A 14,847-nucleotide genomic window follows, 5' to 3' on the forward strand; every position below is an offset into this window, starting at 1 on the left:
GGCCTGCAGGATAATGCAGCTGCATGCTGCAAACCAGCTCAGGAGCAGCTCAAGAAACATGAAATATAGTCACAGAAATGACCCTCATGTAATGATCAGGACCCAAAGTCCAAGCAGGAGGAACTGGAGGACACCAGGAGAGGCCCTGTGTCCAACCCCAGTGGGTCATTTTTGTTAGAGCGATGCAGAAACCTGTAGAGATGAAAAATGAAGCTAACGTTCACAGCTGTGCTCCTGTGCACACTCGGCCCCTTTTAATACACGTAACACGACCTGGAGGATGGAACAGCGCATGTTCGTACACTTTTAGTATTTGATTAACTTGTTAATTTGAAAATTTGCGTTTTAGTCATTTTTCTTCACAGTGTGCGGTTGTAGCAGTGTGACACATTAGATCAAGTTAATGTTGTTTTATTCTATTTGTGAGTCTACTAAGAAGCTACTACTAGCTTAGCAAAAGGACTAGATGAATTGGTCTAGCATGAACACAGACTGGCACAGGGTTGGGTCAGTTTCAGCTTCTGAATCACATTTTGATTCACAGCATCATCGGCGAACGCCAGCCTCCAAAAGCCTGTTTGCACTGCGGAGTCCTCCAAGGTGCTTGTTTTGTGCTCAGCAACCAATTTAATCTGTCTGACTTGTATCACCTTCATCCTGAAGAAAGTCGAAAATAATATGGCTTTTTCTTTTTTTGGGGGGGGAAATATCATCTAATTATCTGTATAGGATTCCTTAGCAAAAATAACAGAGATAAGTAAGATTGCTTGGGGGAAGTCAGGCTCTCAGCAGTTGGATGGCTGCAGGGAAATATAGATGGAGAAGAAAACCACAGCTCAGGGACTGTATTCCCTTTTATATAATTTGCCTCATGGTGCATTAAATTAAACATCTGCGCAAGGACATATCAGCCTTAGAGCTGCAGCCTATGAAGCCCGTGACCTCGAGTCCTGCAGTCGTGCAGAAACAATACATTTACCATAGTTAAAGGAAGGATCTGTTTATTGTTCGTGTTACCGTCATCAGAATCCCTCGTCTTTCTCGTCCACTTTTGGAGGTCAAACTGAAATTAGATATAGCGTATCATAGCATCTATACGCAGCAAACAACGTTATCATATTAAAGGCAGTGCGAGACAATCCCCAGGTCCTCGTCTCTGATGTGTGGAAACCCATCCTGTGGGAACATGCTGCACCAAGCACAGATGCAGGGTGGAGGGCATTCCTATATGGAGATGATGTGTGATGCTCTGTTAGCTGAACATCTTCTCTGTGATGCCTGGACTGTAGCGTGGGAGAGCCCGGTGTGTAAACGTGAGCGCGGCGTGCTGAGTGCGCGTCGGGCACAGCGATCGTCCGAAGCTTAAGAAATGAATCATAAACATGGAAACATGGTTTTAATTAAAGGCAGCTACAGATTCTCACCACTTTGCTGGAACAGTGTAACGATGTCAGACACCGAGCAGCATCACTCTCAGCGTAATCATTAAACTGCAGACTTTTGTTTTTCTCCAAAGTTGAACTTTTCCCTTCAGTTTCATTCGCACTGTCACATCACTGTTCCACTGCGTCCTCGTTCAGCTGATAGAAGAGCATTGGGAGGATGAAAATGGGCCCTGACAACGTGGGAGCTGCGTGCACGGGGACCTCAATGTGAAAAGAATTGCGTCTCCATCAGACTCTCGTCAGGAGACGCACAACATGTTGCATGAACACACTGGTGTGGACACGGGGCTGCCACTGACTCTTTGGAGCAGTGATCACATCCAAATATATTTTTTAGAGGCAGGATAAGAGTTGACCTGTTTTTACAGTTGAAACAAATGCTTGCGTCAATGCGATCGGCTGTTCCTACCCAGCTAATAGTCCCTGCAGCGTATCAGGTCATTGTTGTGCGAGTCCTCAGACTCATTTAGTTGTTCAGAGTCTGTCTTGTCCTGCTGTCAGACTCCAGCTCCTCCGTCTTGCACTGATTATGATCCTTATTCTGCTGAGGAGATGCTGTGACTACAACACTGGTGCTGTAGCACTGGAACACACTCAGCCCCGGGTTGGATGTGAAAACGATAAGCGCGTCGTGAGGATATCAGCTGACATGAAACACAAACAGAAGCTGCCTCGACTCAACTCTTAGCTCACAGGGATTATTAGCTGTACATTCTAATGGCCATGTTTAGTGTGAGCGTTCGCCACTCTAACACTTTAAAAGATGAGCAGCAGCCACACAAACTGACTGGGCAGCAAGGAGACAGCAAACACATGGTGAGATTTATATTTCTGACCTGAAAGGAGGGAAGGAAACTCAGATTAATGTTGTCTGCTGTGGCAACTCTGCTTATTCCATGACACAGAGAAACTGCCCGCGGCCCTCAGACTCTTCTGGGATGCAGGGATCTGCTGCAAGTCACGGGCACTGTTGGACTGAGTGTGAGTGGAACAGAGGCGTGGGTCAGTCCTCCTGAAGGCTGCAGCTTTGTGATGATCTGTCACAGCCACTTTTACTTTGGTGAAGCACTTGGTGGCTTACAGGTTAAAGGTTTGGGTTAGGCAGTGCAGGCAGCTGTAGTAACCTCCTCAGTCATCATCAGCAACAAGGGAACAAAGAATCTGACTGACACACGTCAGAAGATATTCCAGATGTTGGTCTGCAGAGTCGTGTGAGTGTGTTTGCTCACATGTCTGCAGCCTTCTGACTGTAGGTGATCAGCTGTAACAGAGATGCTGGTGTCATCTTTAAGTGAAGGATGGAGAAGGATTGACTGCGGTACAGTGCTTACTTCACATTAGTGGAGGTAATGCACCCACGTTATTCGTTGACAATAATAAAGAACCAGGAAGAAGCTGACGTTAGTAATTTCTCCACATTTCCATATTCACTTCATCTAAATGATAAAATATGCGCTGAGTGACACGGCGGAGGAGGCAGGCTTTTTGTTTGGAGGCTCCGAGTGATGGAGGAGGCTGGAAGCTCTGCAGCTCCTGTGGTGTCCGTGAAAACAAGCGTGTGTGTGCACAGGAAATTTACTGGCAGCTCTCAAAAGTCTATTTTTAACAAAAGTAAAATAAATAAATATTGTTGTCTTCTAAACTTCCAAACTGAACCATTCTTCATCAGGCAGGAGAGTCAGCGATGGGCTGTGGCACTCTGTGAGCCTCGACGCCAGGAACCTACAGATCACTCTGACTGTGGATAACGAGCCCTCCTCCACTATTGAACTTTGGGAACAAGTGCAATCCAGAGGCAGCTTTTACTTTGGAGGTTCGTGGATTTACACACCAATATTAACATAGCTTAAGACGTTCTCCTTTACACGCTAACCCAATGTTTCCTGGGAATAAAAGCTAAAGGTTGTATCGTGTGTTATTTCCATCCAGGCTGTGCTGCGACTGCTCCAGACTGCCAGGGCTTTGCTCCGGCGTTCCAGGGTTGTATGCGGCTCATATTCATCAACAGCCAGCTGATGAATCTCAGTCATGTACAGCAAGGACTGCTGGGGAATTATAACAAGCTTCAGTTCGACACGTGCAATATAAAAGACAGGTAAAGTATCCTGAATGTGTTTGAGTAAGAACATGGCTCAGACGTAGAGCTGCTGAAAGCATGCACACGTGACTGTTGAATGTCAAACATTATCCAAGATGGCAGCACAGCCTCATCCATGCCCACTCTGTTAATTTGTGGATGACAGCGTGCTGCCTGCAGCGCAGCCTGAATGTCACTGACATCTTGTCCTATAGAGACAAACTGACAGGATCGTCCAATTAAAGTGCAACAGAAAACTGGCGAGTAGCTTCCCTGGCAGAGGGCTATGCTAACAAGCTGCCTCCCTACTGTCCTGTGTGCTGTGCTCTCCCTCATTACCCCACAGCTGCGGGCCCTGTGAGCACCTTCATGTGGATCTTGTACAGGATTGAAGTAAACATGCAGACTGCTTTTTCTTCAGTTTCACATGTCTGCTGTCTAAGCCAGCGTTTGCAAACACAGGAGCGCCGGCAGTCTCCCGTGTCAGTGCGCGCTGCAGGAAGTGACCGAATAAAGAAGGCGATGCAGCTCCAGGAGATGCAGCTCCAGGAGATGCAGCTCCAGGAGCATGCTTTGGTGCTCTTCCACGTGATTTCATTTATTGAAGGGCGTCAGTCAAGAAGCAAACTGCCACTAGGATTACACAAACAGCATCAGGCTGTCTTTGATGAAACATGGCTGAAACTTTGGTGCAGATACTGCAGCGGTGTACAAACTCACCCTCCTCAAGATGAGTTCAGCCATCCTCTGTTTTCTTTAAGCAGCCATCCATACGTCCATTTCTACTGCTGGCCACAGGGACAGCAGTCTCACTGTAGTCCAAACATCTCCCAGCCTCTGGCTCTGAATCGGAGATGTTCTCAAACCAAGTGAAAAACATTTCCATCATGTTCTGGGCCTCCTCTTGGATGGACGAATTACTCAGCTTAGATGCATCCAGAAGGCATCCTGACAGGAAGCCTGAACCATCACTGAGGGAACAGCAGCTCTACCCTGAATCACTCAGATCCTCATTCAGCCTCTGCTGTCACTTTATAGCGGAGGCCAACATTTGGTGCATCTCTAAAGCTGAGCCAGGACACCCTTCAGCTTTTGGTTGGACCCTGTTCTTATTCAAATGATGACACATACAGCAGTACCACTGCTTACATTGTACCGTGTGGGCCAGAGGGCTGCACTGTGTAGAGTCACTGTTATCATCCAGTGCACACACTTCACAGCATGCCAGCCTGCACTCCCGTCTTTATGCTTGAACTTTAATTTAGGCTCCAGCAGCTCCTTGGGGAAACTCCTTCATCTTCATGCTAACTGTGTTTGTCTTTGCTTTGGTGTTGGCTTGGTTACGTATTTTGCACTGAATAACCATTTACTTCCTGAAAAAGATTGATTTATCAGGCTTATGTTTATTATTATTATAACATTTAAAAACTTCAGGGCTAGCTTACGCCGTCGAGTTGCTATGATACGAGAGTGGGATGTTTGTTAGTGAGATCCACCTTGACCAGTGACATCTGATTTCTCACCCGTGTGGTGAGAGCTCGGTCCTGGGATGTATTTACTGGGTGAATGAGATCAAATGGCAAATTAACTGCTAATAAAAATCATTTGAAAACTTGAGGGAGGTGAACCTATGATTTCCTCGTTTCTGTTCTGAGCCTTTACTTTGACGATACGAGGAAATGAACTCAGACTGAAGCTTCTTTGCTTTCGGTCTAATTACACTGTGACTCACTTTATTGTTCGTGTGCACCTGGGTGTGCCAGCTGCTGTCATTTCTTGACCTGTAAGGTCAACCGTGCACACAACATCAGAAAATAGCCCGACGGTAATTAAACCGACGGCTGCAACCTTATCCGTGTTGCGGCCGGCCTGTGCTGCTGCAGTTAATAGGTGAGAGATAAAAGTGCATGAAATTATAGATGCATGCTTGAAAGGCTGGCAATTATGTGAAACTGAAGGAGGCTCGAGGACGGGACTATTAATCAGAAGAGTGCAGTTGAAAATTTTCCCTGAAACACGTTTTGTGGTGAAATCCTATTAACGGGCATTCTTGTCTGAAGGTGACAGAGATGCATTTATTTTTAGAGAAGCGCTGCCACGGCTCCACTTTCTCAAATTCAGACAAGGGCGCAGTGTGTGAGAAAGCGTCAGTTCACACTTGTTTTTATTTTTACTTTGCACAACATGAATCAACAGCAAATGAGTCTTTTGGGGGACTTCAAAGCTGGTGTTCATGACAGCACAGGAGCGAATAAAGGGGAACGTGAGCACGGCTCTTTCTTACCTGCTGGATAAAAGATCGGCTTTGTAAACACCAACAAAACAACTGCTTCTGTTAGTCGCTAATGCAGATGCCTGGAAGCCGCCTATTTATGTGGGTTTGTTTGTTTTTCCTTCTTTGTGGTTGGAAGTAAAGTGTTATCATCCTGAGCAGCTCCTAAAGCCTCAGTTGTTCTGAAAGCTTGAAAGAGCTCAGCACATCAGGAGGTAGCTACAGATTTTTCAATTAGTCAGCAGACGGGAAAGTTAATTAGCAAACGTTTTGATAATCAATTAATTACAAGCAGTCAAAAGACAGAACATCTCTGCCTGCAGCTTTTTCAATGAGAAAACTTGTTCTGTGTTGTTTCTGACATGCTAGCATGTTGCATGTCCTTCACTTTAAAATCGCTGCTTACAGTCTGAAGAGAAGGACCAATCATAGATGCATGCATAGATATACCCCTTTGGTAGCGGTGACAGAGGGCCGATCTGCTCAGCTCTGTGTGGTTTTGTGTGGCAGAGCATTTGAGCTAACATAGCATGCAGACGCTAACAGCAGCAGCATTTCTTTCTTTGTGAACCTGAGAAGCGTCATTACTGAAAAGCCTGTCAGGTCTGTGACAAACCTCTCCTTGGATGTGTGTATATACACATACAGCTGTCCCTCACTGGACAATCACACACTGTCCATAGATGTCCCCTCATCTTAGCTTTATTGGTGACTTTAGCTGGAAATGTGACTGAAGTGTCACGGTCGTGTGATGAACCGCCAATCCGACTCTGGAGAACGCAGGAAAACACGCATGGATGGGGTTTGAAGTGTATTCTGCTTCTCTGCTTTGTGACTAACTGTAATGACAGATGTTCATCATTGCAGATCCACTCAGTCCTGTTTTGTTTAAGTGTTCCTCAGACAGAGATTCATGGATCAGAAACAGCTGAACTGCAGTTCTGGCAGAATGGCAGATACCACGGATGAAGATCGCCGCGGTTAGAGCTCCAGATTGTAAAGCTAAAATCTTCTTATAGCACCAGTTACAACAACAGTTACCTCAAAGTGCTTTATATACAATATTAGAGAGAAAAGCTGCAGCAATAGATGATCCCTGATGGGGAAGCACTCGTGTCAGCGGGAAGGAAGAACTTCCTTTAAGTTTTATTTCACGAGCTCAGTTATGATGAGCGATGATGGATGAGGGACCGTGTACAGGGGAAGGCCTCGAAGGAGACTGGCCGGAGGGGTGTGAATGAGATCCCGCTCCTGACATTCAGATAATATCTCCACTTAAATGTTTGCTCATTTAAACATAACATACAAAATCATTATTTATTATTAGTAGGAATAAATTGAGACAGTAGAGTTAAAATTTTCTCACCGTTCGTTCATGTGCATGGTCTGAAGTTCAGCTGATGAGTCCCCAGACTGTGAAACGCTGGTGCTGTTGGTGAACGGTGTGTGCACATTATGACTCTTCATGTAAAGTCGAGAGAGTCACCCCAACAACGTACAGTCAAGCATACAGTGGATCGAAATGTCGTCGTGCTGGATCAAAGGTTCAAACTGTGGAAATAAAGTGATTCAAATGTCCATATATCAGGTATAATCACTAAGTAAATGAGTGGATTCCTAAACTGTGCTTTCTTTGCAGATGCCTTCCTAACCTGTGTGAGCACGGAGCGCGCTGTTCTCAGATGTGGAGCTCTTTCTCCTGTGACTGCTCGGGGACGGGTTATGCTGGAGCGACATGTCACAACTGTGAGCACTTTGTCTCACTTTCATTTCTTCACCTCCTCTCAAAGCCGCCATTACATCCGCCGCACCGCCCCATTTAGTCTCGGTCTGCCGAGTTGTGTCATTCGATTCGGCACACATCCGCCAGCCTCGCTCGTACCTTTCTTCACCTGTGCAGAGCAAAAACAGCTGTCCTGCTTCGACTTGACAAGACCTTTACAACCGATGCTGCTATTCTCACTTTCAAAATTCTGAGAATCTTTTTTCGCTACACCCTAAATAGTGTTAGACTGGCTGACTTTAGACTGACTCTGCATGTAGGAGCTTTTCCTTACGGCTGTCATTTTATGACATCGCCTTGATATTTGCTGTGGAGACGGCTGTTGGAAAGTATGTGTGAAATTCCCCTGCCCCAGAATACTGATATCTTGTTTATATGCAGGCAAACACAGTCGTGTTTGGCTGATGGAGAGAACATGGCAGATAAGATCATCTGCTGAATTAAAAATAGGGCCTTTCATCAACTTCCCCGTAAACACGTGAAATCAACTTTTCTGTCTGGACTCAAAACCTGAAACCTGACAGAGTCTGAAAACACTCAGCAGATTCAATGACATTCAGAAATGTCTGGCTTCATCTCTGGAGTTTGCACACACACACACACAAGCCCATTCAGCTATCTTAGTGAGGACCTTCATTGACGTCACGGTTTCCCTAGCCTGACACTAAAACCACATTTTGAGCCTCAAAAATGCTTCAAACTTGTGAGGACCGTGAGTGAGATTTCGGTGCTCACAAAGATAGCTAGACAGGAACACACACACACACTTCTCGTGCTGAGTTCAAACTGCATGACTGTGACAAAAAGGTCTCATTTTGCCCTCTGGGTGGTTTTAGAAAACACTCCACTGGACAGCACCTTACTATCCTGGTTATACTGGCTGGCACTAGCATCATAACTGAGACTTGTTAGCTTTGACAGATGCAGTGGCTGGAAACATTCATTAGTAAACTCGAGACTTATGTGGCCAAAGGACTGATGAGGTATTTGTCATCTTTCCTTCCACAATCCACAGATTCACTGATCCTCCTGCAGTGTTTGTGTGTGTATGTGAGTCTTTGGCCAAAGTGTTCTCCAGGTCAGTTTCAATCAGACTGTGTAGCTGTGAACTGATTTATGTTTGTGCATCTATAGATGAGAATTTGTGTCTTTCTAAGGCTACGTCCACACGTACACGGGTATTTTTGAAAACGGAGATTTTCCGTTTTCGTTTTAAAAAACAATCCCGTCCACACGTAAAGGCAGAAATGAAGGAAAACGCTGCTATGAACATGCCAAAGCAGCAGGTGGCGATATATTCCTAACCGTGTAGAAATGTTGGCCAATCAGAAGTCTAGAAGCCTCGGTGGGAAAAAGTAAACAAAGCTGGGGCATAGAAGCAGAACAGTCGTATGTGTGGAGGGACAGTAACTGTGTGTGTATATGTAAGCATTTAAACACTGCAGAGAGTAGAATTAACAGTATTGTAGAAATTCATTTCACCGAAACAATAACATGGCGCACACTGTGACGTCAAAAAAGGCGCACAGCTTTGACGCTGCGTTTTCTCCGTTTTTCTCGTCCACACGTAAATGCAAAAACGGAGTTTTAGAAAATATCCACCCTGGCCGGAGCTTTTAGAAATCTCCGTTTTCAGTGACCGAAAACGCCGTTGACGTGTGGACGAAAGGTGCAAACGCATAGAAAAATCTGCGTTTTCAAAAATACCCGGGTAAAAGCTAATTACTGAGTTCTTTTCCTTTGTAACCACACCCTAACAAAAACATGATTACCGTATTTTCCGCAATATAAGGCGCACTTAAAGTCCTTTACTTTTCTCAAAAATCAACAGTGCGCCTTATGTATGAATTCTGGTTGTGCTTACTGAGCTCGAAATAATTTTATGTACACAGCGCTCAAAAATCTGTCAGAAACCGCACTGCTTGATGGATTGTTGGAGCATTATGGCTAATCTGGGTCTTAAACTCTGTCTGCTTCAGGTCCCAAAGTCAAACAAACACACAGCATCACTGAGAGTTAAAAACTCGCTAAATTCTTTCATCTTTAATAAAATGATCAGTGTTGCTGCTCTACCAGGTGTAACAATTAAGTTAAACATCAGGCATCCATGAAAACAGGATTTATTACATTTAACGGAGTCAGAAGTTAGCAGGAAGTTAGCTCGCTAGCTTCCACCGAAACATGATATAGCATGTTCTGACTGAGAGATTTCTGAGAAATTCAAACGTACAGCTCTGCTGTCACTTCCAACATAAATGAAGACAGAAAACTAAACAGCAGTGACGTTTGTAGGGTTACTGAAGTTGGGCTAGCTGCTATATAATGATGTGCTACGTGATCGCTAGCAAATAGCTATGTTAGCATAACATAAACACACTGAAGCTGGAGGATGAACGCTAACACTTTTCCACTCGATAAAAGTTAAAGAGACAAATGTAATCGCATGGCAGGATGTTATAAAAGGACCAAACTTCAGTCAGGAGAACAACTGAGATAACCCATCCACAATACGAGGTTAGTCATTAATCGTGGCTCAAAGAAGTGACAGTTCGTCTTGTAACCGGAAAGTTGCGGGTTCAAGTCCCGGCTCGGACAGTCTCGGTCGTTGTGTCCTTGGGCAAGACACTTCACCTACCGCCTACTGGTGTTGGCCAGAGGGGCCGATGGCGTGATATGGCAGCCTCGCTTCTGTCAGTCTGCCCCAGGGCAGCTGTGGCTACAACCGTAGCTGCCATCACCAGTGTGAATGAATAGTGGTATTGTAAAGCACTTTGAGGGCCCTGAAAAGCGCTATATAAATGCAATCCATTATTATATACTACAACAACACGGGAATAGAGCCGCTGTGAGAGAATTCAGCAGTAATGAATCAATGGCACGGAAGTGGAGGAAGCAAGACTCTGACTGTTTTGTTTTGTGTAGCCGGGCTTATAATCCAGTGCGCCTTACGGTCCAAAAAATAACGTTTGTGAATATTTTTTACAAACACACAAGGTTACAAAATTCATTTCACAGCTACACCGTCTGATTTACAAGTACAAAATATTTATGAGCACAGTTTGAGCCCATAGGGGTCATGTCTGTTGTTTTAGAGGTAGTAACCTGTGAGTTATGATGGAGCATGAACAGGATGAGCTACTATGTCGCTGGTGTTCTGGTTCTTCAGGCACTCGGGGGCATCATCCTGCCGTGGGTCTAAACTAAAGGTTCGTGCTGTCATGTTAGTCTTTCGCCTCATCTGGCTCTTCAAAGCAGATCCTGTGGTATCTAGAGGAGCTCACAAAGGCCTGTGCTGTCATGTAGTTTTAATTGTTCTCCTTGAGTTTTTTTGCTTTTCTGTATTTGGATGCTTTGTGATGTCTCTGCCATTTTTCTCAGTTTGTTACATTGACTTCTATTTTTGAAAAACATGGCGTACAAATAGGCTGACTTGACTTAATTATTTTCATCAAATAATAGAAGTTATTATGAAGCCAGCAGCAGGCAGTAACGTTTGTTTGCTGTCCTTTCATCCCATTAAAATGACAGTCACTGCCACAAACAAAGGCCTCTGTTAGTGTGTATCTCTGTGAAGATGTTTAAGATGTTCCTTGATGTGAATCGATTTGTGTGGAGGACACTGGTTCAGGATGTTGGTGCCATAATTAGCATAAAGAAAAAAGCCAAAGCATGGACATCGTTCACTTCTATAATACAGCACAGAGTTCATACATTTAGATAGGTTTTGTGTATTCATGACTCATCCAATCGAGAGCCGTCAGAGCGTGGGCTGATTGTTGGACGACTGACTGATTTCTGTCCCACTCTGCATCTTGCAGCCATTTACGAGTCTTCCTGTGAGGCCTACAAGCTGAGTGGCAGCTCATCGGGTTTCTACTTCATTGATCCAGATGGGAGTGGTCCTTTGGGGCCCACACAGGTATACTGCAACATGACAGGTGAGATCATTGTAGACCTCGTGTTGTCACCTTTTACTCCATTCAACATCACCCGAGAACACAGAGAAAGCTCAGAGTAAAGAGTGCACTGGCTTATAGATTAGCCTGCATTGATCCAGAGCCAGCAGCAGTCTAGGCGACCTCCTGAGGGTTTTTAAATGCATGTTCGGTGTGTGTTAAACACAGATTTAATCTTTCATTTGTTTCCAATCTTTTGGTTCTTTATGTATATGCAGCATGCTGCCTTTTGTTGCCTCGATCTTTAATCAGAGGGAAAGGTTTTCATGGTGTCTTCATGAATGATGCTTCAATTAAAAGGTCATCTTGTCCACTCAAGTATGGCTGAGAGCAGAAATGTGGGATTTGTTGCTTCTCAAATCAAAAAGATTACAACTTGGCACCGGGTTAGTTCAGTCGGATGAGCGGGCGACCGGCTGGGGTCGAGTCCGACCCGTGGCCCTTTACCGCATGTCTTCCCCTCTCGCTTCCCTGTATCCATCCAATAAAGCCAGTTAAAAATATATTAAAAAAAGATTACAACTTGACAGGCTTAGAGATCTTGAGCCCCCTCCCAGTGGCCTCCAGAGGCTCGGGTCATTAACGTCAACAAGGGTTAATCCCCTGCACAGTGCATTTCATGACAGTAATTCTGGATGTTTTGGATGCAGGGCGAGTCACGGTGCCATGAAAACGTTTAAACTGTTAAGTCGTTTGAAGGAATGCATAAATCTGCACATTTCTTGGGTAAAAGTTTTGGTTTTGACCTGATCCCAGCTCAAAGTCACGTCTGCAGCACTCGCCGTGCTGCAAACAGGAATATCCACATTCATTTTCACAGAAATTTGCCCATTGATTTCTGAAATCTCGGCAGTTATCTGTTGCTCGTGGAGAAACGAGGAAAGTTACGTCGAGGCAGAGGAGTCGATAAAATAATTACGAATGTCGCTGTCGGCAGCACAGATATCGACAGTGATCGCGTGGCACCAGGCTGCGTTTGGGAGAGGGTTGGTGTTGGTGTTTGGGAGCTGTGGGAGCAGACTGATGTCACCAGTGTGGGTGTTGTGATTTGGGAGCCAGAAAGAGCTTTTGATGGCACAAACACAATATGCTCTGTGTCACCTGAGATGTGACTTTTGACAGACAGGCAGAGGGACACGAGCTGATCCACAGTCTGCATGACATATAGGACAAAACATATTGAGTTTTGACACTCTGGAGGCCGTGCTCGTCACCGCGCTGTCACAACTTTCCCAGCTGCTTCGTCCCTGCAAGGTTAATGTAGCAGTGATGACATTACAGAGCGAACGTGGTGTTCTCTGCTGCTCTCGTCCAGGGTTTGTTTTTTCAGTCGTCTCCTTGAAAATCTCAGTCGTTCTGCAGCAAATATGTCTCAACTTGACCTCAATTAAGGAATCCATTAGAGATGTAAATAACTGTAAGCCTGCCAACCTGATGAGAATAATCATGAAGTAGGACACAGCCGTCTGATTTTATCCAGAATATTCTGTGTTCGTATGTGGATACGAATAAAATCAGGTTCTTTTTCAAAGTGTAGGGTTTGAAGTAGAGATGGACCGATCCCATATTACGTATCGGTCCGATACTGACCTAAATTACTGGATCGGATATTGGAGAGAAATAAAAAATGTAATCCGATCCATTAAATATCACGAAAGCACCTCACAAAACTTGCCACACGCCGTAACTCAGCTCATAACAGTAGCACGTCGCAGCAGTGTGCGTCACGTGATAGAGCGGCTGTGTGTATTTGTAGCCTCGCTACCAAACCAGCATTTCATCTCCGAGGAAGTTTTCCCAGAGAGAAGTAAAGCAAGTGTGTAAGTTCATCTCTGAATGTTTGTAAAGCATTCCTGTGTTAAGCTTAACAAGCGATATATGGAGCGACTGCCTCTCTCTCTCTCTCTCCTGCTGCTACTTCAATCGTGACACTGATCAATGATCAGCTGATCGGCTTTTCTGTCGCGAGTCCGTCTCTCTTCTTTGTTTATCGCCCACTTTGCACCAGAAAGAGGAAACCAGCAGCTGAACAACAGCAGCACGTTTAAGCTTGATCAGCTGTTGTTAGAATGTATTTAATATTACTTTCTACACCAGGATCTTTTTCTACAGCTGACGGCTGGTAACTGTGCAGGGGCGGATCTAGCAAAGTTTAGCCAGGGGGGCCGATAGGGCATGAACAGGGAAAAGGGGGCACAAAGACATACTTTTCTTTCTTATTCTCATTTAAAATGTCGAGCTTTTAATAAATAATTATCTGACACCCAAAGTTTTAATCTGATGTAAAATGTATAGAAGTCCATTACTGTATATAGTAACTAATAAGTCTAAAACACCCCAGTAAGCTGTAGTACGTTTTCCTTTGGGTACCATCTGTGCAGTCTGCAGTTCTGTTGAACAAAGATGTTGAATCTATTTAATTATTCTTGAAAAAAATAATTTATTTCTGTGCATTTTTTTTCACACTGCATTAAATTAAAGTTGATTATGTCGATTAATAAACTCCCAGAGAGCAGCCATTTGGCTTTAGCATCATGAGGTGGAGGGCGGGGGGTGGATCCCTTTTTTTTTTGTCAATAACAAATGATAAGTCATGTCTTTGTTTGTTTGTTTTTTACTTCAGAGTTTTGCCAATCAAGTCATTTTCAGTTAGCCCTTTATGGCCGGCCGGAGCGAGCACGTTTTGCATAACTATTTTTAAATCTCGGTAGAATTGCGACCACATAAACTAGCACAATAATTTTTGTTGCATATGAAACCGGAGGAGTTGTACTTACATCTTATGCATTCAGCTTGTCCTCGGTCACGGTTTCCTTCCACATGTAGCTTTGCAAAAATTGCATAAAAGCATTTGTAGCAACAAAAACACAATATTCCAGAAACAGGCTTTGCCGATCTGATCAGCTGTTCATAAGACTTCCTACTGGGAACAGACGTCAGCGCGAACTATCGCATGTCCGCCATTACCGTCCCGAAATGCAGTAGTTTTTTCCTATAGAGCATTTACAAAGATATGCTGGTGTTTTTAAAATTCATGTCTGAGTTTATGCCTTTGTGAATAGTTTCTGGGATGCTTCGAACTCAAATTACACTGGAAACAGTTCATTTCGATGCACATGCTGGTTTTTTGCAAATTTGCATTAGAATATTTATTTTTGTTTTTCCTGCAGTATATAAAAAGAAAACTATGAAGACACTCAAAATAAATTTCCTGTGGTTGGAAACTATTTCGTGCAACTTTTTTCTATTTTCAGTTTCGGGTGATGAACCTCTTAAATTTCTCTAACTAGAAATATTTGTAAAAAAAAACAAAA

At 44.2% G+C, this 14,847-nt stretch overlaps 1 protein-coding gene across 1 annotated transcript in view; it reads left to right on the forward strand.

The window, feature by feature from the left end:
- The window catches only part of cntnap5a (contactin associated protein family member 5a), a 138,802-nt gene that overhangs the window by 86,386 nt on the left and 37,569 nt on the right, over positions 1 to 14,847 (forward strand). The window contains exons 9-12 of the mRNA XM_085383443.1: positions 3,115 to 3,258; positions 3,375 to 3,540; positions 7,434 to 7,540; positions 11,396 to 11,515. Of these exons, the coding sequence (XP_085239569.1) occupies positions 3,115 to 3,258; positions 3,375 to 3,540; positions 7,434 to 7,540; positions 11,396 to 11,515 (537 nt within the window). The remainder of the gene's footprint in view (positions 1 to 3,114; positions 3,259 to 3,374; positions 3,541 to 7,433; positions 7,541 to 11,395; positions 11,516 to 14,847) is intronic.

This window comes from Rhamphochromis longiceps, linkage group LG16 (assembly GCF_057381845.1).
Source record: "Rhamphochromis longiceps isolate RC_006_pf linkage group LG16, R_longiceps_female_GT1.1, whole genome shotgun sequence".
NCBI lineage: Eukaryota > Metazoa > Chordata > Actinopteri > Cichliformes > Cichlidae > Rhamphochromis > Rhamphochromis longiceps.